Source organism: Nannobrachium achirus, assembly GCF_963921795.1.
Source record: "Nannobrachium achirus genome assembly, chromosome: 11".
Lineage (NCBI taxonomy): Eukaryota > Metazoa > Chordata > Actinopteri > Myctophiformes > Myctophidae > Nannobrachium > Nannobrachium achirus.
Genome location: NC_137820.1, coordinates 38,102,988 through 38,129,107, shown reverse-complemented (window position 1 = coordinate 38,129,107; position 26,120 = coordinate 38,102,988). Strand labels below are relative to the sequence as shown.

Genomic DNA, 26,120 nt, shown 5'->3' with positions numbered 1-26,120 from the left:
CTTGTCTTGTCTTGTCAGTCTTATTTACAGAGACTTTGTGGCTTTGTAGCCACAGAGTGACCGGCAGTAGACTGTTAACTTCCCTCTGGAAAATCAGCTTTATGATACCAGAGCTGTAAGAAGAATCTAGAGAGACATTTAGGGCAGTGGTTCTCAACCTTTTCAGGCCGCGAGCCCCCAAATAATCAGATTTTAACTGGAGACCCCCCACCCTGACGAGCACTAAGAGTTGAGGCATTTCATTTTGTATTACAAGGTTCTATTGTTGCGAGGCGTTGTGAGCATGTAGATCGGCTATTTTCACAATTTCAGCCTCTAATACTTGACAGTTTGGCTAATGTTTCATTTGTTATTTTAGAGGTGTTAAAAACTCTTTAAATATTGTCACTTTAGAAATGTGCAGATACCCTCTATACACTTACATTTTATGTTGGTTTGTTTACTGTTGAGTGAGAAAACAATGTTTTACATTAAGCTCATCATCTGGGGACCCCCCCAAAATAATTTGGAGACCCCCTGGGGGTCCCGACCCACAGGTTGAGAACCACTGATTTAGGGAACTATTTGAGGATGCATTAGCATTACATAAGGACTGCACCTGCTTTGCGTATGGCCCTTATTTATCTGCATTGTTATGTTTTTTTTATGCTATTCATTATATTGCACTTTATTTAAGAACATACTTTTTTTGGGGGGTATTATGTTGTGATCATGTTGTACTCTTGGCGTCCTTGAAAAAGATAGCATGCTCTCAACGAATAAATAAAGGCCAATAAAATGAAAAATAGACACATGCACTTTGCCATATCAAGACTGTGCGCGCACGCACGCACGCACGCACGCACGCACACACACACACACGCACACGCACACGCACACGCACACACACACACACACACACACATCTTTGTTTTTTTAAGTAATCTCACAAGCAATCTTTGAAGCAATCTTCAACCTCAAGATTGGAAGCGATCGTGAGGATCCAAAACCAAAGAATTGTACCCGTACAGTATATAAGATGTAACAATACAAATCTGAAGTGAGCGAGTAATAATAGAGTTGACCTCGCAATGCACACCACAAACAGATAAAAAGTACGATGATAATTAAAAGGAAACAGCATGACATGCGGTACGCCTGACTGCCTACCGCGGGTTCGAGTCCCACTCCCGACAGTCTTTGCTTCATGTCTCACTACCCCGGTTTCCTGCCCATCTCTACTACAAATCTATAAATAAAGGCAGAACAAGCCCAGAAAATATATCTTCAAAAAAAGTGGAAATGTAAGCGGACGCAGTCCAAATTGTCACCAACACGGGCACAGTGTTTTAGTGTTGCACAATGTTTTTGTTTTTCCACACCGACGTAGTGGTGCCAATAGGAAGCCGTTTTGGTTGAGACTATACAGAAAACGACCCGAGTTGAAACAAAAGACGAATGGTGGTGCCGCTGACTTCAAATGTGACCCCTCGAGAGGGTGTGCAGCCAGCAGCAGCAGCAGCGCTAACCACCGCATCTATTATATTCATGAGAGTGTGACCTGGATGGAGGAGGAGGGCGGGGGCGTGGGGGTGGATGAGCGCCCACCTGCTCCACTCAAACATCTAAAGAGAAGACGCTGCTGGTGCTGCCAGGAGATCAAACAGGCCCCTTTGTTCTCCCAGGATCACAGTCCCGTGGAGGAGGCAAACTGACCCACTTTTTTAGCCTCTCTCTCCCTGTGTTAATACCTGGAGAGACTGGGGAGATGTACTGGTATGTGTGCGCGCGTGCGTGCGTGCACGAAGTGGGGGCCCGCATCCCCGACACGAAAACCCTCTCATCTCCATCCACTCCCGAGGAGATCCCGACATAACTGGGACTGAGAAAGAATGCATGTCATTTGTTATCAAACGCTACAAAGTGAGCCCCTATCGTTAAGTATCTCTGTAATGGCATGCACTTTTTAGCCGCGGAGGGCCCACGTTTTCGCTTAGCACAGCCTGCATCGTGCTGCTACCGCTGCTATAAGCAGGTCTCTGCCAACTAACTCCCTCGCGTTTTGCGGGGGAAGAAGAGTCTCATTGTTTTGGCAAATGCACGATTACAAATCGCCGTGACACAGCGCAGCAAATTTGCCAAATAAATGGATAATTTACCAGACATTAGGAAGACAGATGAGGACCGAACGAGAGGGGAGTTTTTTGCCGCTGTGCGCGAATGCCACGGTCGGCACAGCGATGTAAATTGTTTACAACCCTCAGGGCTTCTTGGCGAGGCAGAGAGCCATCACACAGTGTTTTCACACACACGCTGTGATATTGATTGACTCTGACAGCTAGCATCATGACACTGAGCAGTGGTGATCGCTTTCTCTTTCCCCTCCACTGACCTCTCGCCACCTCTCTAACTCACTGGCGTTACGCTGCCTTCACTGCCCTCATCAACTCTCTCTCTCTCCTTCTCTCGGTGTTAATTTCGTAGACCAGGGGGTCTTCAACGTGTTCAGGCCAAGGACCCCTTAGCTGAGAGAGAGATGAAGCAGGGACCCCCACAACCTTTTCATAGATTCCATATAGTTTCATCGTTTGACAGCACAATCATCAGTGTGTTTTGGATTCATGTCAATTTGTGTTTTCAGATATTTAACCACTTGAGCCGTCATTACCTAATAAACTTGGGGTCCCGGACCCCCTGTTGAAGACCCCTGTCGTAGACTAAAACCGTGACAAAAGATGTCCGTCGACTCCCTTTTTTCACTGACAAAGCCTAAGTAGAAACGAAATAAAAACTATGTTATAATGACTAAAATTAAGAATAAATAAATTGACAATTTCGTCAAACAAATAAAAACTAGACTAAAATGTAAGGGAGGGAGACAAGTAATTTTATGTTTGGTTGCGCTCGGGTCGCAACGTGTCGCACTGCGACGCGCGTCGAGAGCTTGTAGATGGGCTATTTTCAGCATGCAACCAAGTGTAAGGCCTGCCAAAATAAATTTCTGTAGACAAAATCAACTGTAAATTTAGTCGACTAAAATATTGTTATATTTAGTTGATGATTAACACTGCTCGCTTTTTCTCTCTCTCTCTCTCTCTCTCTCTCTCTCTCTCTCTCTCTCTCTCTCTCTCTCTCTCTCTCTCAGGCCACACATGGTGACAGAGTACATGGGCATCAGGAATGAGAGTTTCATGAAGATCGCTGCAGTGGGGACGTGGATGGGAGACTTCGTCACTGCATGGATGGTGAGGTTCCTAACTGTTATAGCTGACCGGCGGTGGAAAGTACATTTCCTTAAAGGGGAATACCACTCATTTTCTCTTCAGTGTAGCCAAAGAGTACACCTTCATGATGACTTTTGTACTTTTACTTGTAACAGAGTTTTTCTATATTGCAGTATTGATACTTTTACTTCAGTAAGTTGCGAATGTGAGTACTTTTTCCACCACTGTAGCTGACCCCATGCATGCACCACCCTCCAAACTGTCTGGCCAGATGACCACTCGGATACCGGAGCACACTCGGACAAGACATTGCATGATATTGAAAGCCATCATCAGTATTATTATTAGGAGCCAGTTTGCGTTGTTGTTAACCTTCAAGTCTAAAAGCAAAGTCCACCTCTAGGACACCTGGGCGTAACAAGCAGATTTGCTTTTCAGTGCTCCCATTAAAATTTAAATTAAATAATAATAATTAAAATAAGTGAAACAAAAACACTTCATTTGAAGTGATCCCAGACAGGAGGTCCTTCACCCTTTCTCTACTTCTTGTAAGTTGACCTCTGATGTGATCAATAAGTATCAGGTTTTTAAAATGAGGTCAATATGGAAGAGCCGTTTCCCCTGCAGTTCTCATTAATAATGGCCCAGCAGATGTCGCTATTTCCCCTGCTGGCTGCAAGAAAACGCTCCATTCAAGTGAATGAGGTTTTGGCCGGACTTTACACTTGATTTTATACTTTGTGTTTTCACTCGCTAGTTTAAAGTCACATTAATAAAAACGTTTATAATGCATTATAGATGCAACCATAATATAAAGTTGTTGTTTTTTTCTTCTTTCTTTCTTCAGTTTACCATGCGTTTAATAAATGATGGTCCCACATTAACTCTTTCACTGCCAAGCATATTTAACCAAACTACTAACCACTGCCAGCAATGGTGTTTTTCAAGTACTGTAGTCACAGAATATTTACATATTTTTTCTGATTGATCCACCGATCGATCACAGACACGCACACGCTTTCTCTGCTTTTGTGCAAAAAAGAAAAAGAAAAAAAGAAACGCAACATATGGCCATTACAATTCATAATGCAATCCATAGTTATCAGCCATTGAAAACTCCACTGTTTAGCAAGACACAATAGCGAGGCACATAGTAGCGGAGAAGTGGACGATACTGTGAAAAAGATAAACAGGAAGCGGATGGAGCGGTGGTTTTTCAATTACATCATTTCATTGTTGAGCCATGCTTTAATGTATTGGTTCTCAAACGTTTTCAAGGACCCCCAGTTTTGGTATGGATTAGGCCACGGGCCCCCATAACTCTGAGAGTTTACAAATGAAACAAAATTTACACCCTCGGAGATACAGAACTGTAAGGGTCCATTTGGCTCTCCCAACTTTTGAAAAATCGCGGAATATTCTGCATCGCTCCGATTCGCCCACGGGAGCATTCAAAAGACGCCCGCGGGTGTGCTAGATTCAGAAAATAATCCTGGTCCATACGCGACTATCCATTTGAAAGATAGAGGCTCTTGCATCAACCTCGCGTCCAGGCCCTCGCCACATGTGTTTTTACCAGCTTGTAATGCTGGTCTACAGATCGTCAGCCACCTAGTCGCCACAGTATGCCAAAATATCCAGATTTTTTACCATATGCTAAAAATTCAAGAGAACAAATAGTGAATGTATATTATAAAATTTCGTGTTACTTTCTCCTCAGCGTTCTCGGTGACGTCACCACCTCAGCAAGGCTAGTCTGCAAGGAGCAAGCTGGTATAAAAGGACTGTCATTTTTCTCCACTATGGACACGTTGGTGTCTCTTCAGGCTACTTAACACACTGAAACCCTTGTCACACTGTTTACACACAAAGGGTTTTTCTCCAGTGTGGATACGCTGGTGTGTCTTCAGGGTACCTAACTCACTGAAACTCTTGTCACACTGTTTACACACAAAGGGTTTTTCTCCACTGTGGACACGCTGGTGTGCCTTCAGGCTGCCTAGCTGACTGAAACCCTTGTCACACTGTTTACAATGGAATGGTTTTTCTCCACTGTGAACACGCTGGTGTTGCTTTAGGTTACCTAACACACTGAAACTCTTGTCGCAATGTTTGCACACAAAGGGTTTTTCTCCAGTGTGGGTACGCTGATGTAACTTTAGCTGACCTAGCTGATTGAAACTCTTGTCACATTGTTTACAGTGGAAGGGTTTTTCTCCACTGTGGACACGCTGGTGTGTTTTCAGGTCACCTAGCTGACTGAAACCTTTGCCACAATGTTTACACTGAAAAGGTTTTTCTTTGGTGTGGACATGCTGGTGTTTCTTCAGAGTCGATGCCTCAATGAAGCTCTTATCACATATGAGGTTTTCCTTCCTGTTTAAGTCATCAGATGTTTCTGTACTTCTCCTGGCTGAGATGAAGTCCTCACATGATCTTGGTTGGTCTTTGTCTCCTTGTTCCTGGCTGGTTACAAAGGAAGATGAGGGGAGCTGTCCATTGCTCATCAATTGACAGTAGAGGTTGTTGTGGCTCCTCTTTGTGTCTTCATGGAGGAGGACCTGAGATGTGAAGGTGAAGGCGTATGGAAACTCAGAACAGGAGACCTCCATCTTGGAAGATTGGTTCATGGACATGCTGCCGGCACTTGGACTGCAATTGGAAGGCGTTTCTTTGTCTATTGCGGGCTAGAAAGAATTGGTTTTGATATATTCTCTGTCGATCTCAGTCAGTCAATGTCAGCCTCACCCTCTATTCTCTATAAATCCCTGCCTCACTGAGTCTTACTGTACACTCTGCCTGTAAAGACTCTTGGACCTACTTAGACTAAATATGATGTTTAAAAGCTGCGTCACATCTTATTCAGGCTGACCAGAGCTCTGGTCTGATGTCACAAAACACAAACCGTTGACATCATTGCTAACAACACCGATTTACACAGACACGGTTGTGATTCATCCATCAGTGACATTGGCGTTGTCTGGCATCTTTTGTCTGCACACTTTTCTCGCTTAACAATTATGATAATAACTGTATAGCAGCTGGAATAATTTGTCTGGCCAGACCATCTTTCCAGATAAAGTGTATTTTGCCCCGCTAATCCTCCCACAGTTTTGGTGGCACACACTTGCGCCATATGTCAAATCGTGTTCTTACATTTTATATATTTTTTTAATTTCTCCATTGAATGGGAAATTGGAAACATTAAACTTTTCCCAAATATGGAGATGACTGACAACATAGATATATGACGTCATAGACCACACGAGACTGACACCATATGTCCATATATGGGCATTCCAAGATATGGGCTTAATATTGATGACATCAGGGATCTCCTTATATGGGCAAAGAGGGGCAAGGACTGTGTAACCCAGTGATTAGCTGGGCACATGATAAAACCTGAAAGTGTGTCCTAATGAAAATATGTGACATCATATGAATTATATTGCAATTATATTGAATTATATCGTCATAGACCACACGAGACTGACACCATATGTCCATATATGGGCATTCCAAGATATGGGCTTAATATTGATGACATCAGGGATCTCCTTATATGGGCAAAGAGGGGCAAGGACTGTGTAACCCAGTGATTAGCTGGGCACATGATAAAACCTGAAAGTGTGTCCTAATGAAAATATGTGACATCATATGAATTATATTGCAGAAATATATTTAACACCACCTAACAGGATACAAGGGGTTAAATATGTATGATTAAGCACAGTGTGAAAACTACTTTAGATCAACCAAGTGTATTTCATTCTGAAGATGAGCATCATGTTCCACTTCCTGTTGAGGGCAGTAAAGTGCAGCAGCATGACACTCCTTTTGAAGCCACACATGAGAGAGAGAGAGAGAGAGCAGCTACGTTGTGCGGCCACAAGCCATTACCTGGTTTTACACTTATAAAGGTGATAAACAGGTACGTGCTGGGCCCCTGATTCAGCCCGGGAAAAAGAGTTGTAGAGGCCCTCATTGCGAGCTATAGAGAGAGATCTCTCTCTATAGCGCTGCTGCTACTCAAAGATTTGCCATTTCAGATCATGACAAGTGACAAGCCAGTGGGCCAATTACATTAGGCCTATATTTCGCTGTTGTCGGGTGGAAACATTTTATGTCCAAAACAGTTTGTTTTGTATTTATAATTTAAAAAATGATTTAAACTAGTGAAAACAGCCGATCTACAAGCACACAACGCCTCGCGGTGCGAGGCGTTGTGTGCTTGTAGATCTGCTGTTTTCACTACTTTTGTGCAAACAGTTTAATTTTTACTTTTGTGCAAACAGTTAATTTTTTTCCTAATGGCCCGGCCTGGACCGGCCGAGAATGAACCGGCCGTGTCGGGAGTTGTCCCGCTTTTCCCAATGACCAGCACGTCCCTGGTGATAAAGTCCAGCTAAAAAGCAGTCCAGCTACTGTTTTAGGCAGAGAGAAATCATATGGTTACTTACAGCCAGAGGGTCCCATCGTGAAGTTTGATGAGAAAAGAGAGATAACCAGCATGGTCAGGTTTTTTGGAACCTGTTGGAAGTACCTGGAAGTAGATGGCGAGATAACCCACAGAGACCAACCAGTACCTGGAAGTAGATGTGTGAGATAACGCACAGAGACCAACCAGCAGAACCGGAGAAGAGACCCAATAATTGCATGCAGAAGACTGAAGATGAAATCCACTGACTGTCTCGATTCCCAAACCCATCCAGCTCACTCTGCAAAGTGTGGTAGGACAAAACCAAACTCCACTGCACAGCTACAGTGCAGTGCAGTGCAGTGGGATAGAGTCAAGCACACACCACTATCCTCATAATGTTATGACTGAACTATTGATGGTAACTATTGAGCACATCAGAGATAAAGGATACAAAGGGGATTTCAGTGATCAATTGATCTTTTTGGATTTGAGAACTTGAATTTAGATAGTCCAATTAGGATTGTATTTTGTTTTTGCATTACCCGGGTTGTATTTTGTATTTGCTATTTCCAAGGTTGAAGTATTTGTATGTTTTATTTTATTTTTCAATTTCACCTACATTTATTATTCATATTAAAAGGAAGTGGAGCATTTCATACCTTCCAAAGAGTAAAACTTTGCAGTGGTGTTCTTTCGGGTGTGGAAAGATTACTGGCTCCCTAGTCGAACCTAGCACATCTGTTATTAGCCCAAAATCCCCAGCATAAATATAATAGGAGTATCATAAGTATAATAGGAGTATATGGTTATGCCAATTGATAATATCACTCTTAAAATTGTAGTAAAGTCATACAGGCTACATAAACGTGGCGAGCTAGCCAGGAGCCAGATTATTGTAATAACACCAGAACAGACAGCACATTGTCATATAACCCACCGTGCATTGCCACAAAATGGATATTGTTGAACAAAAAGGTATTAACTCATATGCTGCCAAAAACGAGGAACCCGAGAATTTCGCGATGTACCACCCTGCCACGCCCGAGGAACCCGAGAATTTTTGACCCCAAAACATTTAGTAGGCATGATAGCGATCGCGAAATTGCATGTTTAACCCCCATAGCAACCCCATCTTTCAAACATGGCAGCCATCTTTGTTTACATTTTAGGAAAACATAATGGCTGCTATCTCATGAATGCCTGAACGGATTTCCATTCGGATTTTTTTGTTTGAAAGCTGTGAGCAATGTGGACACACGTGGTGCATTATCTAGGCATGGGTGTGCATGATCCGTGCACTATGAATTACATGGAAGTCTATGGAGACAGTTTGGCATATGAGAGTACGAAGGTATTGTTAAATGGCAGCAGATGAGTTAAAGTTCCAAATGCTCTTATAGTGAGTTTAACAGGTACAGAGAAGGGGACAGAGAAAGACAAAGACATTCTAACCTTCTTGGAGAAGTATGGTTCCATACAAATAGGGTCCATACTATAGATCAGTGTTTCTCAAATGGGGGTACGTGTACCCCTAGGGGTACGCGAAGGTACTGAAGGGGGTACTCAAGAAAATTTACCCCAAAAAGAAGAATAGAGGTATAAATCATGCTAATATTGTTCATAGTTAAATAATTGACTACAATTGAATGAGGAGGGTAAAAAACATGTACTGTTATGTTTAACACATGGAGAAACTTGATATGAGCCTGAGTTGCTAACCCAAATTGCATGGTACAAGGCAACTGGGATGGCTTTTAAAGTTGAAGTTATTGACATGAAAACCGTTTGATGTTATATTCTTTGGATGGGGGGCTTAATATATAGCGTCATATACCACTATTTATCTATACTATAATTGCAGTTTTATACGTTTTATTTTGTTGCCGGGTAAAGGGGGTACTTGGATTCAGAAATCAGGGAAAGGGGGTACTCAATCCAAAAAAGATTGAGAAACACTGCTATAGATGACTCAGCGTCAGAGTTCCATTCAAATGTAATAGTTCAGTTTGACAGTGACACTGCTTTACAAGCATTATAACCTATTTTGCCTTACAGTCAAGCATTTGCAGATAACCCTGAAGTCTCATTCCATGTGCAGGCCTTAGCAGCAGTCTACACACACAGAGGGTGGGGAGCAATGTTACACAGTCTTACCTTGATAATTTAAAGGGCATAGCTAAGCTGAGTGGGAAGGATTTTACAGAGGTGTTGAGGGATGTCATCACAAATAGCAGAGTATTGGTGGAGGTGAATCCACTGAACAATGCACTTCTAAATCTACAGAGAACCCTAATCAGAGTACAAAACCCAGCCAACTGTCACTGCCCTTCCCTTTCCACCTACCCATTCTCCCATTGATACAGCATCTTTCCCCAGTGTACCTGCCCCTTCCCTCACTAGACCTCGTCTCACTCTAAACCCCAGTGCGCTCAATCCACCTGAAGTGCAAAAGATTGTGGTGGACCACATCTTTCGAAGTGAGGACAAATTATCCCATACTCACTCTACCTTGCGATTGAGAGCCTTTTCAGGAAAGATCCCAAAAAAAAAAAGAAAAAGAAAACGCATCATTTGGCCATTGCAATCCATAGTTATCTATCTGCCATTGAAAACTCCACTGTTTAGCGAGACACATAGTAGCGGAGAAGTGGACAATTCTGTGAAAATATAAACATGAAGGGGATGGAGCGGATTTTTTTGATGACGTCATTTCACTGGTGATCCTAAGAGCCATGCTTTAATGTAGTGGTTCTCAAACGTTTTCAAGGACCCCCAGTTTGGGTATGCATTAGGCCATGGTGTTACGTCCTGGCCTGTGGCACCCTCTCGTGGCACAGTACGTCACAGAAGACCTTGGCAATCTCCTCACCTGGGCCGAGTCTGCAATCAGCTCCTGAGTCTACAAGATCCTGGCCAGCACACAGCTCTGTGTCAGATCCTCACCTTTCCACTCGTATGGTTAAGTACAACCTGCAGACTAGCTTTCCCAGTTTAGCAGAGCTTTAGACTGTTCTCTCTATTAGTGGCATTGCCCTTTAATTCTTGTGGATCTATTGCTGACCGTGCTTCTCCTCTCCTTCCAGTTCCTCAAGACCCCGGACCGAGTTGGAGCTGCAGCGGCGCCCACTACCCCCTTTTTGCCCCCCTCATGCCTTTAACTCTGTGCTCCAGGTTAATAAACACGCCCGGGTGGGCTTTAACCTTCCTCTGCCTCCTCCTTGCTGTGCATTTGGGTCAAACACACACCAGTCGTAACACACGGGCCCCCATAACTCTGAGAGTGTACAAAAGAAACCAAAAGGGACATTTGGTCCCATTTCTACACCCTTGTGCACCCTCTTCAGGCTACTTAACACACTTCAACCCTTGTCACTCTTGTTTACAGACAAAGGGTCTTTCTCCACTGTGGACATGCTGGTGTTTCTTTAGGGTACGTAACTCACTGAAACCCTTGTCACACTGCTTACACGCAAAGGGTTTTTCTCCAGTGTGGACACGCTGGTGTGCCTTCAGGTGACCTAGCTGATTAAAACTCTTGTCACATTGTTTACAATGGAAGGGTTTTTCTCCACTGTGAACACGCTGGTGTTGCTTTAGGTTTCTTAACAGACTGAAACTCTTGTCACACTGTTTACACACAAAGGGTTTGTATCCAGTGTGGGTACGCTGGTGTGTGTTGAAGTGAACTAGCTGACTGAAACTCTTGTCACATTGTTTACAGTGGAAGGGTTTTTCTCCACTGTGGACATGCTGGTGTGTCTTCAGGCCATTTAACAGACTGAAACTCTTGTCGCACTGTTTGCACACAAAGGGTTTTTCTCCCGTGTGGGTACGCTGGTGTCTTTTTAGGGTTGTTAACAGACTGAAAGCCTTGTCACACTGTTTACACACAAAGGGCTTTTCTCCTGTGTGGGAACGATGGTGTGCCTTCAGTTTACTTAGCTGATTAAAGCTCTTGTCACAATGTTTACAATGGAATGGTTTCTCTCCAGTGTGGACACGCTGGTGTACCTTCAGGCTACTTAACACACTGAAACTCTTGTCACATTCTTTGCACACAAAGGGTTTTTCTCCAGTGTGGACACGCTGGTGTAAGTTCAAGGAACTTAACACACTGAAACTCTTGTCACATTGTTTGCACACAAAGGGTTTTTCTCCCGTGTGGATACGCTGGTGTGTGTTCAGGTTGCCTAGCTGACTGAAACCCTTTCCACATTGTTTACAGTGGAAGGGTTTTTCTCCAGTGTGGGTACGCTGGTGTGCCTTTAGGTGACCTCGCTGATTGAAACTCTTGTCACATTGTTTACAGTGGAAGGGCTTTTCTCCACTGTGGACACGCTGGTGTGTTTTCAGGTCACCTAGCTTACTGAAACCTTTGCCACAATGTTTACACTGAAAAGGTTTTTCTTTGCTCTGGACATGCTGGTGTTTCTTCATAGTCGATGCCTCAATGAAGCTCTTATCACATGTGAGGTTTTCCTTCCTGTTTAATTTATCAGATGTTTCTTCACTTCTCCTGGCTGAGATGAAGTCCTCACATGATCTTGGTTGGTCTTTGTCTCCTTGTTCCTGGCTGGTTACAAAGGAAGATGAGGGGAGCTGTCCATTGCTCATCATTTGACAGTAGAGGTTGTTGTGGCCCCTCTTCATGTCTTCATGGAGGAGGACCTGAGATGTGAAGGCGAATGGAAACTCAGAACAGGAGACCTCCGTCTTGGAAGATTGGTTCATGGACACCACTGCCGGCACTTGGACTGTTAATTGGAAGGCGTTCTTTGTCTATTGCGGGCTGGAAAGATCTGTTTTTGATACTCTGTCAGTCTCAGTCAGTCAATGTCAGCCTCCCCCTCTAGTCTCTATAAATCCCTGCCTCACTGACTCCTACTGTACACTCTGCCTGTAAAGACTCTTTGACCTTACTTAGACTAAATGTGATGTTTAAAAGCTGCGTCACATCTTATTCAGGCTGACCAGAGCTCTGGTCTGATGTCACAAAACACAAACTATGACATCATTCTTAACAACACCGATTTACACAGACGCGGTTGTGATTCATCCATCAGTGACTTTGGCGTTGTCTAGCATCTTTTGTCTGCACACATTTGTCACTTAAAAATTATGATAAAATAACTGTTTAGCAGCTGGAATAATTAGTCAGGTTGCCAGGGCAACCAGACCATCTTTCCATCCATCCATCCATCCTTCCACATAAACCTTATTTTGCCCTGCTAATCGGCCCACAGTTTTGGTGGCACACACTTGGGCCATAGGTCAAATCGACCGGCTTTGATGGGAAATTGCAAACATTACACTTCCCAAATATGGAGATGACTGACATCATAGATGTCTGACATCATAGACCACACAAGACTGACACAGTATGTCCATGGTCATTCCAAGATATGGGCTTAATATTGATGACATCAGGGATCTCCATATATGGGCATAAAAGGGACAAGTACTGACACAGAGATATCCATATATGGCCATTCATTTATTGGTGAATTCATTTCCCCCATTGACTTGAAAGGGGAAAATTCAAATGGTAAGACGAAATTCATTTGCAAGTGTGACTCGCGTCACGGCAACCACACTTGCAATTTCAGAGAATTGTATCTTTCTAGTTCTAACTTAGTTTAGTCATCAAGTTGATGACTAAACCTGGACGTTTGGTCTTCAACCCATTGAAAACCCATTGGAATGAATGGGTGGGTGTTTTCTGTAACTCCACCATGTATTATAATACACCAGTCCGTCAATGACCGTTACATCCCAACAACTATATAACAACTATTTTTTTTTCTTTTGAAATTATTTTTATGAGATAGTTTTATGAGATAATATTTAAATGCAATTTTTACTGATTAGGTGCTTGGTCTACCTACGTTATTTTTCTAGATTGATATTTCTATGCAATTGATGTATTGATTTTGATGTATTGATGTATTACCTTGCTTATTGTATTGAGGTATTACCTCCCTTATTGTAAGTCACTCTGGATTAAGAGCGTCTGCTAAATGCCTAAACTGTAATTAAACTGTAAACTTTCTGTCAGCCGCTAATCTTGGACATCACTCAGTAGGCCACAGGTTGCAACGGCTCAGTTATCCACGTTCAGTTTGTACCTTGATGTTTGGGTCACAGTTTTGGTTTTGTTGCAAAAAAATCACAACTCCGTGTGACTTCCCACATCACAGATGGTTTGCCTTTGTACATAAAAACACTTGCCGGCAAGGGCAGCTACAGTATAGACAGTGTTTTAACTCTGGCAGTTAAAGGGTTGACACCAGACCGCACCAATGCAACTAGTCGCAAGTTAAGGCCAGTCCACAGCAATGCAACTCCGTACAACTGCCACTGTTCATAAAAGCCAACGGTTCACCGCCATTGACGTCTATGGGTGCACTTGGCAACGTATGAATGGTGTCTAGGAGACGGATACAACCTGAAATGGCATCATCCCAGAAATGTTTCTCTCCGTCCAGCTCAATGATTGTTTTTTCCCAGATTGGGTTACAAGCTTTTTTCTACGGACCCTCACTAAAGAATGGATGATCCCTGGCAGAGGTGGTTTGATTAATTAATTACTACCTGGCAGTCGATGTGTTGGCTATTAATAATTTAGCTGAGGACCCCCTGGAACTCCCCTAAGAACCCCTGACGGGTACCGGGACCCCACTTTGTGAGGCGGTGTCTAGCTATTCAGTTGAATAACAACTCTGTAAGCAAGCGCAAGCTCAGAGAACAAGATTATACAGGTTCTGAATTTTATGAAGCGCGTACAGAGATGGGATAGCAAGGCAACATGATGTTCTAATATCAGCAGATGGGCTGTACTTCCCCTACGCTTCAGCCTGCAGTTCCTACTTAATTAATAAAGGATTCATAGACACATCTCTATGTCCAGGCTGCTTAGGAGTGATTAAGCAGAGTTATAAGCGACTCTCAGATACTGGGGGTGGGAGTCAAGCAGTGTTGATTTTGACAGCGAAGTTCTCAAAAGAAGTGATTTAGTTTTAGTCATAGTCTTTTTATTTAGTCATATCATCTGAATTTAGTTTTAATTTAGTTTTAGTCGACTAAATATCAAAAGATTTTACCAAAAATATTGTTGTGGGCCTTGATGATGGCATTGTAATGGCTGATTTTACACTTGGTTGCATGCTGAAATAGCAGATCTATTAGCAAGGCTACAAGCTCAAAACGTGTTACAGTGTGCCACGTTGTGAGCTTGTAGACGAATTGTAGATGAAATTATCTCAGTCTTAGTCATCAGAGCTTAGTTTTTATTTTGTTGTGGTCACATTTATTCGTCATAGTTTTAGACGATATTAGCACTGGGTCAAGCCCAATTTTGTTTGTCACACCACAGATGCAAAGACGTGGGTGAAATGCCAGCTCCATCAGGCACAGTTTCCAGGAAAGAAAACAAAAGGGAGGGGGGAGCGGCAGAGAGTGGGAGAGCAAGGATAAACAACACAGAAAGGAAACAGGTCAAAAGAGAAATCCAAGATATGTACATACATAATGCTGTACGCATAGCATAAAAGGCAGGTGTATTACATGAGGTTAGCCGTAAGGGGCTGCAAAAAGAGCCAGCGCATCAATACACCCCCCGCAGTCTGTCTGAGGTCAGAGGTGACCTGTATATTAATACAATGTGCCAAGGACAACTCATACAGACACATGGAACCATGGATAAAAATAAAAATAAATACGATTTGTACTCTTATTATACCCATATAGGCATACACATGATGTAACAATAAACAAACCTTGACGCATTGTGAGCTGGTAGATCTGCTATACGATCTTTATACATTTCATACATTTGAAAACATTCTGCATAATGTGCAGAGAGAGAGAGGAGATACTTTTGTTACATTTTGATACCAATACTTTTATTCAAGTATTCTTTTTTTATTATTCTAGACTTCTACTTGTAACAGAGTACTTCTTCTACATTGCCGCATTGATACTTTTACTCAAGTAAAAAAGAGTACATGAGTAGGCTACTTTTACCACCACTGGTTCACAGGTACCGTGGTACAGAGTCTCGTGAGGGGGTCGGACGAAGCAAAGCGAGCGTACTATGCAGGGAAGGGGGCGGAGCAGAGCGCAGAGGAGAGGTATAACCTCTTCTCTTTGCACGGGGAGGGGGGGGGGTTCATTTGTCAACATAAATGGAGGAGAGCCGTGGCCGGGGAGAGGGGGGAGAAGGGAGGGGGAGCATATTGCACATATAGAGGAGGAGGAGGAGGGCCCTGACACCAGCAGCACGCACGGTTCCCGAAGACAACTTGACAAGCTCCTTCACTGCCCCACATTAGTATTCTAACAGTACACACACACTGCAGAGAGGGGAGGGGGAGAGGGGGAGGGGAGAGTGACGAGAGGGAAAGTAATGAGAGAGAGACAGAGAGAGAGAGAGAGAGGGGAGGGGGGAGGTGAAAGCAGAGCGGAAATGTAGTCGGGATTGCGTGAAGGGAAAAAGGGGGAGGCGGAGAGAGCGACAAGGTGAAACAGAGAGTCAGGGACACAGAAAAGGCGTGAGAGATATTATGGAGAGAGACAGACAGAGCGACAGACGAGAGAGTTAAGACACCGGGGCAAGGCAAAGTGCTGATTCCATAAATTGCATTGAAGTTGAAGTGTGTGTGTGTGTGTGTGTGTGTGTGTGTGTGTGTGTGTGTGTGTGTGTGTGTGTGTGTGTGTGTGTGTGTGTGTGTGTGTGTGTGTGTGTGGAGGGGGTGTTACATACAATTTCTTCCACAAGGCACTTTAAGACGATGACCTCTGCGTCTGCTGGAGACAGACAGACAGACAGACAGACAGACAGACAGACAGAGAGAGAGAGAGAGAGAGAGAGAGAGAGAGAGAGAGAAGAGGATATTTAAAATGTGTCATCGGCTGATGAGCGAAACAGGAAGAGCTTGTTTTCACGATGCTGATGCCAGAAAAAAAAATACATGAAGAAATCAATGGCCGATTGGCAGATCCAAATCCTCTTCCAATACCAGATACACAGTCCGCGTCTCTCTACAGCCTTTTTGATGCATCATGTATTTGGCGCCTGCGAGGCGTGTTCACATGAAAAGTCTGGGATTTTCATAGCCGAATATCAAATTCGATATAGCACACGGTTGCATCCATCAAAGGCAATCGGGGCCCTCTTCTCGATAATGTTTAATGATCGACAGGGTCCCACGTAGCTTTCGAAACAAGATGAAGGCATTATCCGGAATTGATTGTGACGCCCCGCTGCCTTTTTCGCCCAAAGGCAATGATACGTGAAATGCTTTCGCGCCCATTAATAAAACAAGCACGTAATCCGTGATGAGCTTTATATTGGACCACAGCCCCTCGTTATTTTGCACTTGAAACATTCGGGGCTTTACTGTATGCCAGCTGCTCCCTGCTGCTGCTATAACAACACAGGCCGGCATTTCTGTAAGCCTGTCAAGCACAAAGGTATGCTTTGTAGTACTGCAGGTTATAATGGCACTGCCGTGGTAGGAAACCTTGTATGTACAAAACCATTCGTTTTTCCAATGGATCCAGTTTCAGTCGGAAACATTTGCGTCACAAGTAGATTTAAGCATTTATCGCGACAAATTGAATACAGTTAAATTTGGCGTTAATGGCTCTGCTCTTTACCATGTTCCCTGCATTTTGCTAAGCAAAATCACCTTGTGGGGGGTTACGCATAGCGTTCCCTGATTTTGCTTTGCACGCTATACTAGTATTATGCTATACTGTAAACAATATGATAATATATAGTCTGCAATGTGGAAACCAAGTCATTGAGCACATGGCAAGCACCCAACATAAAAGATACAATATGATTTTTTTTTTTTATAAATCAACAGCATGTTAATTTATTTTAGTTCTCTCAGTAAGACTCAATAAGAAGTCTAACACCAGTAAGACTCCCTAATCGGGAGATAAGCGACCGTTGGTCGCTTATCTCCACAAATAGGCCAAAAGTTTGTTTTACCAATTATCAAGACATACGGGCAGTTGACAGTTTGCCATGGTTACTCATTGAAGTTGAATCTCCATATATGGAGACATAAGTTGCTCATACCATAGCAACCATGTTTTTTACAGGGCCTGGGATTGATGACATCAGAAATCTCCATATATGGGCATGAAAGGGATTTTGTTTCTGGAAATATGTCTGTGGGGTGCCACATTTGGAATAAAACACTTACATCACACATCTGGATATCCATACAGCCCATCTAGTTTGCCTGTGTCCATTTATGCCCATATATCTGATGACATTGGGACACTGATCTCCATATATGGGCATAAAACTTATGTTAATTAGTAAAGCCTGGGGATCTCCATATATGGGCATGAGGGGTACCCTAAAAGGGCATCATCTGGGAATAGCAAATATAGTTATCCTAGAAAGTGAAAATCTTACATCAAAGGCCATAACTACCTACCTACCACCATACTGCATTCCTCATTAAACTACCTACCAGTAAGATGCCTATAGGGAGAAAAGCAAAGGGCGAGGTTGCACCATTTCTTGGTCTTCTGGCCAGTGATGTATATCGGACCATTTAACCATATATGGAGACATCTGGTACCCAAAGATATTCACAGATATGGGCTTAATATTGATGACATAAGGGATCTCCATATATGGGCGTAAATGGGATTTGGTTCCCCTGGCATCACAGGGATCTCCATATATGGGCATAAAATGGATTTGGTTACCCTGGCAACACGGGGATCTCCATATCTCCATATATGGGCATAAAAGGGATTTGGTTCCCCTGGCATCACAGGGATCTCCATATATGGGCATAAAAGGGATTTGGTTCCCCTGACATTACAGTGATGTCAGTGGCTGGTTCTACAGAGGGGATCTCCATTTATGGGCATAAAAGGGAATGTATGTATGATGATGTCAGATATCATAGACGTCATAGGACTTTCACATAACGAATAACTGAGTAAGCATGTAAACCCGTAAAATCTATATTTGGGCATGGCTGATTTATGACCTCATCATGATGACACGAGCAAACACAGCTGAATTGTATAAATGATCAGTGCAGAAACCAACAGAAGTATTTGACCAAGACTCTTCGATTTAAACATCAACAAAGGTGTGACGTTTGTTGATGGTCACAAAGGTGTGACGGACGGACGGACGGACGGACGGTGGAGGTTTTCATAGTAAACTGCTCCCTGACGGTCGCAACAATGGTCGAAAGTATCTAAATGTAATCAAGTACTGTAATTGAGTGAGGTATTTGAGGTATGTTTTACTTGTGTATTTCCAATTTTCTGTACTTTTACTTCTACTCCACTACATCTCAGATGCAAAAAATATACTTTTACTTCACAAATGGACTTCAACTGGGTTTACTCTCCACCCCCTTGTACAGTACAGCATCTACGGTATGTAAACACATGTTCATCTTCTTACCCTCTGCAGGTAACGGACATGATGCTGCAGGCCTCAAACTACCCAGACTGGGGCAAAGCAGCCAGAAGGTTCTGGAAAAAAGGAAACACCAGGATCGTTCTATTCTGGTAGGTATTTGACCTACTATTTCATTCATTTAATTTAATTTGTTCATTCGGGAGATGGACAGCATGTGTTAATGAAAAAATAATAATATGATGCAATGAAAATGCACATGATTTAGCTAAATATGCACATTTTCATCCATATCACCCAACATAAAAACAGTTAAGATAAACACAAAACATACAAGATGAGAATCAGAGTCACTCCGGCTCATTATGACATAGATAATGTGGGTTTATGTGTATGGATGTGTGTGGGTGTCATACACCTTCATTCCTGCATCAAAGATTGTTTTTGGGGAAATTCATTTTAGTACATACTAAAGTACATTCCATATTCCATTCATATGTTGGCCTACTCAAAAGTTTATAATGTAACAGTGAAACAGTCTGCCAGGGATCCATATTCATATTTCATAACACAATGCAATCGGCCCTATTTTGTGTGGCGTCTTATGCCCAATGACTAATCTTATTAGACTTTTTTTTCTTATTTTGAAAATATGTTTGATAATGTGAATGATACAGTACAGCTGTAAAAAAAAAAGAGAAAAAAAGGGATAAAATATTTGACCATAAATTAGTCGTGTCTATCGAATGCAGTTTTAACATGAATCAGCACTGTGTTCCAAGTTCCAATCCAATAGTCCAATGTGTGGTAACCTCGCGTCACTTTGTTTACAACGGGCCATTTGATCCGGGTCTAGGCGGAAACCACAAGTAGAAGAAGCGGCGTCTCTTTGTTTTGGTTCCCCATGTTTGTTTCCCCAATCCCTATTAACTCATTGAGTGCCAGCGCCCTCTAGGGGCCAAAGAATGCCAGCGCATCTCTCATAGGCGAGCGCTTTAGCTTCCAGGACTTCACCTTCCAGGACCTGACGTGCTCACGTTCATGCACGGCATGGAAATGTCCCGGATGAAGATGCTAACAGAATGGCTATTCCCATTTTGTCATCTAAAAGATCATTTTTGGGCGATTTCGCCGTAAATAAACCTCGCGCCCAGGGCAGGAATTTCACGGCGGCCACGACGGCCATGGCCGTCGTTGCCCCTCTCTTTGGCCGTGTGCCCCTCGAAAAATGACATGCCCAAACGGCCACAGTGGCCGTGGTGCCCCGGCGCCCACAGCAGTTCATTAAATGCTTATTACCGCTTTTACCTCTGCGCGATTTTCCAGTCATTACGGTAACAGCAGTGCATGGTTGGTTGAGCTGCTCACATGACCAGTAGTAGATTCCATTTACGCTCGTAGTAGCAGCATAGCAGCCACCGCATAGTGGAGCCGCCGACCCAGTGATTATACAACACAAAAACATCACCGGGCTAAACGGGAGTTACATCTAACGCAGCCTGTTGAATAAATCCGAATGTGCGAACGAATGCCTTCAAACGGAGCTCTGCTGAGCTCAGGACAACAACCGAAATGCAGCACAAGGGAACCAAAAGCTATTCTTTCCCCAAGAGGCTGAGCTGTCAGAAAGTACATTATTGTTGAGAAAGGGATCACTCCGCGAACGGGAGGGAGGAGTTTGTGTGCGTGTGTGTGTGTGCGTGCGTGCACAACACATGGCCAGTGGTGGAAAAAGTACTCAAATGTTTTACTCAAGTAAAAGTATCAATAGCCTACTGCAATGTAGAAATACTCCGGTTGCAAGTAAAAAGTCCTCAAATTCAAAATATACTTGAGTAAAAGTACAAAAGTATTGGTATCAAAAATGTACTTAAAGTACCAAAAGTAAAAGTACAAAATGTTTGAAAATAGCAGATCTACAAGCTCACAACACATAGTTATGCGACATCTTGAGCTTGTAGATCTGCTATTTTTTCTACAAGCTTGGTTATTTTCAAATAGCCTAAATAGGGCTAAAGTGGTTCATGTTTAATAATATAATATTATAATTTATATATGCAAAGTAACTGTTAACTAAAGGTTTCAAATAATTGTAGTGGAGTAAAAGTACAATATTTGGATCCGAGATGTAGTGGAGTAGAAGTAAGTGTTAGAAATACTCAAAATTACAATAAGCAATTAAGTACAATACTTAAGTAAATGTACTTAGTTACTTTACACCACTGCACATGGCAAAACAGAAATAAACATTTTCTTGATATTTATTTAATTGAAAGGTATTACATTAAACCTTAACGTTTAAGCTAAATTAATTATGACTGTGGCATGGACTTAAAATCATTGTTTTAATGATGGCCTTCCTGCCCTGGCACTTGGCCTTTGTGCCCTCAAAAATTTTACAACACCAAAGGCCAATTGGCCTTGCCCCTAAACTGATGAAATTCCAGGCCTGCTCGCGCCGCTTCCCTATGACACAATCCAGAGATATAAGCCTTTAAAGATGTGGTCTTTCATTGGATTAGGCGGAGATTGGCGATTGCGTTCGCAAATAACGTGCGGCCGGGACGTTGCTAGCTTTCGGCTAGTAGCTACAAAAATCAGGCCAGGCTTCAGAAGGCCTCTTATCATTTTTATTCATTTCATTAAATATCCCAGACTAGTTCGGGATAGGCACCCTGGAATACGTCGCGCCGCCTACAATGAACATTGGGTGAACATTGGGGGGGTCTAAACTTTATTTTAAACCATTTTCAATGGAATATATCGTCGGACAGAGTAGAATGGCTTGCTGGCTAGCGGCTAGCGAGCCGGGACCACCCACGTTGCTCCAAGCAGCTCGGGGTAAGTAAAATAGCAAATAAAAAATTGTTTTTGATCCCGAATATCCCGAACTAGTCCGGGATAGGCACTGTATGAGTTAAAATGCTCGAGTAGCCTCATGTAGTCTTGCCAGTCACTATGAGTTGGACTAAAAGATGCATATATCAAACAAGTTTTCCTACGCCGCATCAAGGGGTTTATTAGGTCCTAAAAGTATGTCCTTGAGCGCGGGGAATTGTTTTGGGTTAAAACTGCTTCCGGTTTGATAGTTCCGGGCCAAATTGTAGTCAGTCTAGGACTACAACATGACGTAGAGTGGTTTCCGCTCCTGACCGGATCAAACCCCGAAATGCGAAGGGATCCCAGGCTAATGTGTGGCCCTTCACTCACTTTATCGAGGTCAGTATGGCCACCTGGAAGAAGATGCTGCCTACCCCTATCCTACTCTAGAGAAAATGTAGAGCAAATTGCGGATCTGCAAATAGTGTATCCGTGAGTGCATTGCATATACGGCCACGTGTGTGCTTGCAAACCATCAGTGTAAGTGTTTTAGGTGCCCTCCGTAGCCCCTTGTGGGGTTACACACAGTCGATGGTTGTGTTAATCTTCCCCCCACTCAGTGTCAGCACCTTTAATTAGGAGAACAACGGAAAAGAAATCAATGGACACACAGCAAGGTCAAGGGGCCACAGCCAAATCCTGCCTTACACACTTCACATATCACCAGCTACTGACCCTTAAATAACCGCTAAACAAACACTGCAATCCATGTCAGATATGGCTATTACCTCTAGACCGACAAGTACGTCCATTTCTCCTTGATGTATTACATCAGTAGCCTGTAGGGGTCCCGGAGGGCAGTTCAGTGCTTGTCCGTCAAATATGATATGCAAACATGTTTCAACACCCCCCCCTGCATTGGTTCATCTTACAGTCAATGTGTGTGCAGTGACGCCATCGAAAGAGCGTTGTTACACCTATAGGGTTACAGTAGATTTACATACATGGGGATCCTTTGGGGAAATCTAGACGGGTTGATATTTATTTTGATGATATCATAATTGATTTTTTTTCCCTGGGAATTTTTCATCTATATATTACGTTTTATTCAATTTAATCTACAAGCTCACAACGAGTCATGATGCAACACCTTGTGGGCCTTATAGATCGGCTACTTTCGCATTTCACATTTTCAGTTTCATATTTCTATGTTTTTTCTATGTAAATTAATGCCTTACTTCATCACACAAGAGTAGTAGTGAAAATAGCAGATCTAGAAGCTCGCGATGCGAGGCGTTGTGAGCTTGTAGATTGCCCATTTTCACTATTTTAAGATGTGTTTAAAATAATTACAAAAAAGGTTGTGTATTCTGAAGGGTTTTAAACATACAAGGTTTCCACCCGACGGCGAGGATATAGGGCATAAGTGAAGTGGTCAAGAAAATGTCCCCCTGTTTTTCTTTTACAACTCAAACTGTTGACATTGGTCTGATACGTACAGAGAAAGTAGACACTTCAAACTTCAAAGATATTTTAGGGCCGCCGTGTCAGAACGTTTCCACTGAATCGATTTGCTGTCCATTAGAATTCAGGGAAAAGGAAGAAGGCCTTCCTCCACCAGCCCTTGTCTTGTTATTGACGGACGCCCCCTGGAATTGGACTTTCACAATCAATTTTTCAGATTTTGACAAGACATGAGACGTGAAATACCTCCGCTTGATATGTGTGATTGATGAAAGTGCTGCCAGCCGGCCGGACGGACGGGGTATCAACTGGATACAAAATAAAAAGCACGGAAACAACCCTGAAGAATTGCAGGGGAGGAAGAAGTACTCACATTCTTATCTTAAATAAATATACCAATTTTGCAGTGTAGAAATACTCTGTTACAAGTGATATTTCTGTATTCACATTTTACTTGATTAAAAAATAGTATTGGTATCAAATTGTACTTAAAGTACCAAAAGTAAAAGTACTTCAGGTTTCAAAATGTATTGAAAAGTATTTTGAAAATAGCAGATCTACAAGAGCAAAATTGTGAGCTTGGTAGATTGCCAATTTTCAGTACAAAATAGGGCCTAGTACTTGGTTAATGTATGTTTTGTATTAATAATCCAAATCTGCAATTTAACTAGTAATATTATAGTGGACTAAAAGATTATTTACCTCTGAGATGTGTGGAAAAAAAGTATGTAAAAAAGTACTCCAGTAAAGTAAAAAGACTAACAATTTTTTCTCAAGTACAGTGTTTGAGTAAATATACTTAATTACTTTACACCATTGGTGAATTGTAAGTGACAGTGCCAGAAAGTCATCCATGTGGAAGAATAAGCATGCCACTTTGGAATATTAATCCCCCACTCGCCCGCAAAAATGTTTTTAGCTCCTAATTGAAATGGGACGGTACTGGATGGCTATGGCCGTCTGCAGGGCCAGCCGTTGTGTGGCGGGATGATGTGTCGCCGGATGGTACGCTAATCGGCGAGTGACATTGAAACAGATATACAAGTGGGGGAAAGACAGCCTTTTTTTCACTGCTTAAATCCTTCTTAAATTTTGGGGGGAAATGTTCCAGTAAACAAACAAAAAAAGAATTACTGCAGTGCGAGATAAACATGGAGAGTCCAAAAGTCATTCATTCATCTTACGACTATCTAGGTTACTTTGTAAACCCCGTTTTGTGGACAAAGAGGGAGAGTGGCCAGCCCTTTGCTTTTATGGAGACGTATTGGGAAGCTGAGAGGGAAGGCGTAGAAGGAGCACTTTGTGTGCCTAACCCCGTTTTAAAAATTGCTTTGAAAATAAAAATGTGAACTTTTCAAAGCCATCAGGAAAAGCAGAGACTGATAAATGCCTTTAAAAATGTCCCTCACAGAGCCCACTTTCAACAATAGACGCATTAAAAGCTCTCGACTTATTGATTAACCTTGCAGTCGGTGCGGTAGTGCCGTCGGCGGTGGTGGTGTGACGGACGTGTGGACACTGTTACATCTACCTAGCTATGATCTATCTGTCGCTCAAGTGCAACACGGAGCTGGACCTGCCTCTCTGCTGCCTGGGAAAGGCTTTTAGTGCATCATCGTTCATCAAAGTGCCTGCGTCCGCCACCAGTTTTTTCAAATCCGCCGCGGTGCATCCGAAATGTTCCTGAACCTCTAGAGACGAACACAACTGGCCATGCCCTGCTTCGTCTCTCCATCCGTCAAACCCTGAACACTTAATAAATCGGACCCGAGCTGGCTCTGTACAGCATCTTTTTCTCCCTCGACGACAAATGTCTTCACCCCCCCCACCCCCACCCCCCAAAATAGGTGATCTACAAGCTCCAGTTGTGAGCTTGTAGATCTGCAATTTCTGTCTACGATTCCCCATAGAATATGGATGCTGAGGTTAAAAGCTAGGGTAGGGTAAGTGATATTTAGTTTTTTGTTTTGTTAAAATGTAAAAGCACTATATTCAGATAGTACTCATAGCTTTAGAGTGTTTTTCTTTTCAGCAACAGGGGTCTCACCACCTCTTCAATAAACAGAAAATACATTTTCAGTTGTTGTTATAGTGGTTGCCCCTGCAGGGCAACCAGAATATAATACTTGTCCGACTTTATTCCATCCATCCATCTTTCCCCCCTAGATACAAATATTTTTGCCGAGCTATTCTTCCCACAGTTTTGGTGGCACACACTTGGGCCATATGTCAAATCGACCGGCTTCATCTGGAATCGATTCCTTACATTCCTTTGCTAAGAGATACATTATATAGTTCATTTATATACATTTATTCGTGAATACATTTTCTCCATTGACTTTCATTTAAAAAATTACTTTTCCCAAATTGGAGATGACTGACATCATAGATGTCTGACATCATAGACAACAGGAGACTGACACAGTATGTCCATAGTCCATACAGTATATGGGTATTCCCAAATATGGGCTTAATATTGATGATCATGATCATCAGGGATTTCCATATATGGGCATAAAAGGGACATGGACAGTTAGCTCCGCTCAAAATAGGGACAAGGACTGACAGATACAGAGATGTCCATACATGGGCATGAAAGAGCCAAATGGTAAGACAGGATTCATTTCCCAACGGATTCCTCGCAGCTCACGTCAGGGCAACCACACTTGCAATTTCCCAGAATTGCATTTTTCTAGTTGCAAATTTCAAAGTACCCATTTATCAGGTTATTTTTTACAGTATTTAAACAGTATTCCAGTTCCAATTTTGTCTGGTCATTTATTTATTTATTTAATTTTTTCTTTTTATT

At 42.6% G+C, this 26,120-nt stretch overlaps 1 protein-coding gene across 1 annotated transcript in view; it reads left to right on the top strand.

The window, feature by feature from the left end:
- tmem117 (transmembrane protein 117) overlaps positions 1-26,120 on the top strand; it is a gene marked incomplete at both ends in the record, with an annotated part of 120,875 nt that overhangs the window by 75,517 nt on the left and 19,238 nt on the right. The window contains 2 exons of the mRNA XM_080737061.1: positions 3,125-3,224; positions 19,082-19,179. Of these exons, the coding sequence (XP_080593187.1) occupies positions 3,125-3,224; positions 19,082-19,179 (198 nt within the window). The remainder of the gene's footprint in view (positions 1-3,124; positions 3,225-19,081; positions 19,180-26,120) is intronic.